Source organism: Etheostoma spectabile, chromosome 8, assembly GCF_008692095.1.
Source record: "Etheostoma spectabile isolate EspeVRDwgs_2016 chromosome 8, UIUC_Espe_1.0, whole genome shotgun sequence".
NCBI lineage: Eukaryota > Metazoa > Chordata > Actinopteri > Perciformes > Percidae > Etheostoma > Etheostoma spectabile.
The window spans coordinates 18,090,312-18,092,597 of record NC_045740.1 but is presented as its reverse complement, the minus strand read 5'-3'; the positions used below and the strand labels follow the sequence as shown (position 1 = coordinate 18,092,597).

General features: G+C 40.1%; 1 protein-coding gene across 2 annotated transcripts in view; it reads right to left on the bottom strand.

Moving 5' to 3' along the window:
* The window catches only part of LOC116693719 (metabotropic glutamate receptor 8), a 148,882-nt gene that overhangs the window by 42,743 nt on the left and 103,853 nt on the right, over positions 1 to 2,286 (bottom strand). The window contains exon 7 of one of the 2 annotated variants that reach the window (XM_032522924.1): positions 2,055 to 2,066. The exons of the other annotated variant lie outside the window; for it this stretch is intronic. Within the exon in view, the coding sequence (XP_032378815.1) occupies positions 2,055 to 2,066 (12 nt within the window). The remainder of the gene's footprint in view (positions 1 to 2,054; positions 2,067 to 2,286) is intronic. 2 annotated transcript variants of the gene reach the window in all.

Genomic DNA, 2,286 nt, shown 5'->3' with positions numbered 1-2,286 from the left:
TGCTACCGCCTGACTTTTGCACTATTACACTGACTGTCGACTGTACGCATAATTGCACATTTTTTTAACGCAAATGCTGCTCTTATTTTCCTCATTGTATATGTCTTCTTATTTTTACTTTTTGTATTGTTTACTTGAATGTTATGTTTGTCTGTGGACCTAATTGGTTAAAAATGTCTTGTTGTCACCGTGGGATAGAGGGAAACGTAATTTCGATCTCTTTGTATGTTTTGACATGTGAAGAAATTGACAATAAAGCAGACTTTGACTTTGACTTTGACTTTGAGGTTAAAATGCAGACACAAAGGAAGCAGAATGGGGCGCGTTTCCAGGCGGCACCTGTACAATCCCAGAAATGAAGCTTCATTTATATTTAACGCACAATCTAACCTTAACTAGTCCTTTTGGTGCCTAAACTTAACTGTCGTCATCACATTACAATCAGTTGGGGTTTTTTTCCGGCTAAACTCGAAACGGACACTAAAACAACCCGGACCTCACGGTGAGCTGTACCCGGCTCAAAGTCACCTTTTCTCGGCTAAAACTATCTGTAAAGACTGCTAAACTTTACTGCTAATTTTGTATAGTATCATACGAATTGTCATACATACGTTTTCAAACAACATCATGTGAACCTGTTCCTTGGAATACATTGTCTTAGGTTCTCTCATATTAACATGTATGCTAACAATTTATCCTGTATTGTGATTGCACTGCTATCCTCTTTTTTTAATATTTGAGCTGATTACTGCCTCTACAACATGTGCCAAGTGTTTTTCTCTTTCACACTAGCCTGAGGAAGATCTTGTAGATCAAAATGCAGCCTTTATGTAAAAGAGAAATAAATTAGTTCTGTGGAGCCTAACATAGTGCAGACCTCGGTTGTGCCCCGGAGATATGAAAAGGAAACATTTACAGTTTCATTTACAGCTGCTTTATTCGTACAAAAGTCAAGTTAGTTAACAGCTTCTCACGCTACTAAGACCCTACTAACTTAAACAAAAGTCCTATGAATTATCCAACAGCCTCAGATGCTTCATGAATGAACATGATTGCTGAGAGAAAGTGGGAAGTGAGCAGCGTGTTCAGCCATGTGGCAACCTGCGTGCCTATGATGACGATGATGAGGAGGATGGAGAAACACCGACACTGACTGAGGTGAGACAGACAGCTTCATCATGACCGCTGGCATTTCAATTACACATCATTTAGAGGAAAAATGTAATTTTAACCCTTCTTGACATGTTTGTGTTTTCACGTCTCTCTCTCGCAGGCACCCGTCTGTTTCAATTAGATTCATAAATTAGATAAACGGCAAACTAATTACAGAGATTACCAGCGATAGGATGAGTTCAGAGAAAACCAGCCTAGCTGTGACGTCTCACACAGCTGAATACATTTACATTAATAGAGGTTGGGTTTTTTTTGTCAGTAACATCAGTCTGTCTGAGTAATGATGTCTTCCTCACTGATTCTGATTGAGTCATAAAACATGACAGATGCATCTCAGAGCATCTCAAACATTTATGAATTCATCCCACGTCCATGAAGACTATTCTTGACTTCATGTCAAATTACATTTTCCACTTATCTTTATGTTCAGAAAGTGATTTGCATAAAAATTAAATAAAATAAAGCACATCACATAGAAAAATTAAACCACGTGACATCTGAACAGATAAATGTTCACCAGCACAACATTTATCTTTCTGTTACATTTTAGATTTCACACCTAAGGAAGACCGAATTGTTGGCTGAAATGTTGTGGGTCTCATTTGCACTTTTTTACCCTATTTTGCTGAGGCGCTGTCATTGAGTCTTTTGCTTAGCCCAGCCCAAGACGATTATGATTGGTTTAAAGAAATGGCGATAAACCACAGTATGTTTTTCACCAATCCCAGATGCTGTGTGGACTCGCCAGACCCTCTTGCACGGCTGTGGAAGAAGGTCTGGCAATGCGAGACTAAGTAAGTCACAACCAGCATAGACCAACAAGAATAAGTACAAGATTAAAAAGCCCTAAGTCAAAATCGAGACACAAGTCTCAAGTCAACACGAACAAGTTTCTTGTAAAGACAAAGAAGTCTAATGTCAACACAACTGGTCCTTTCAAGCTCAGTGTTTCAGTTGACAAATGTCACGATTGGGACATTTAGGCCCCTATCTTGCACCCGGCACAGCGCAGCACAAAGCCCAACGAAGTGTCGCCATGGTCCCTCTACACGATCTGCGGCGCCCTGCTACGTCCTGCTGTGTTCTGCTACGTCCTGCTGTGCCTTGTAATGC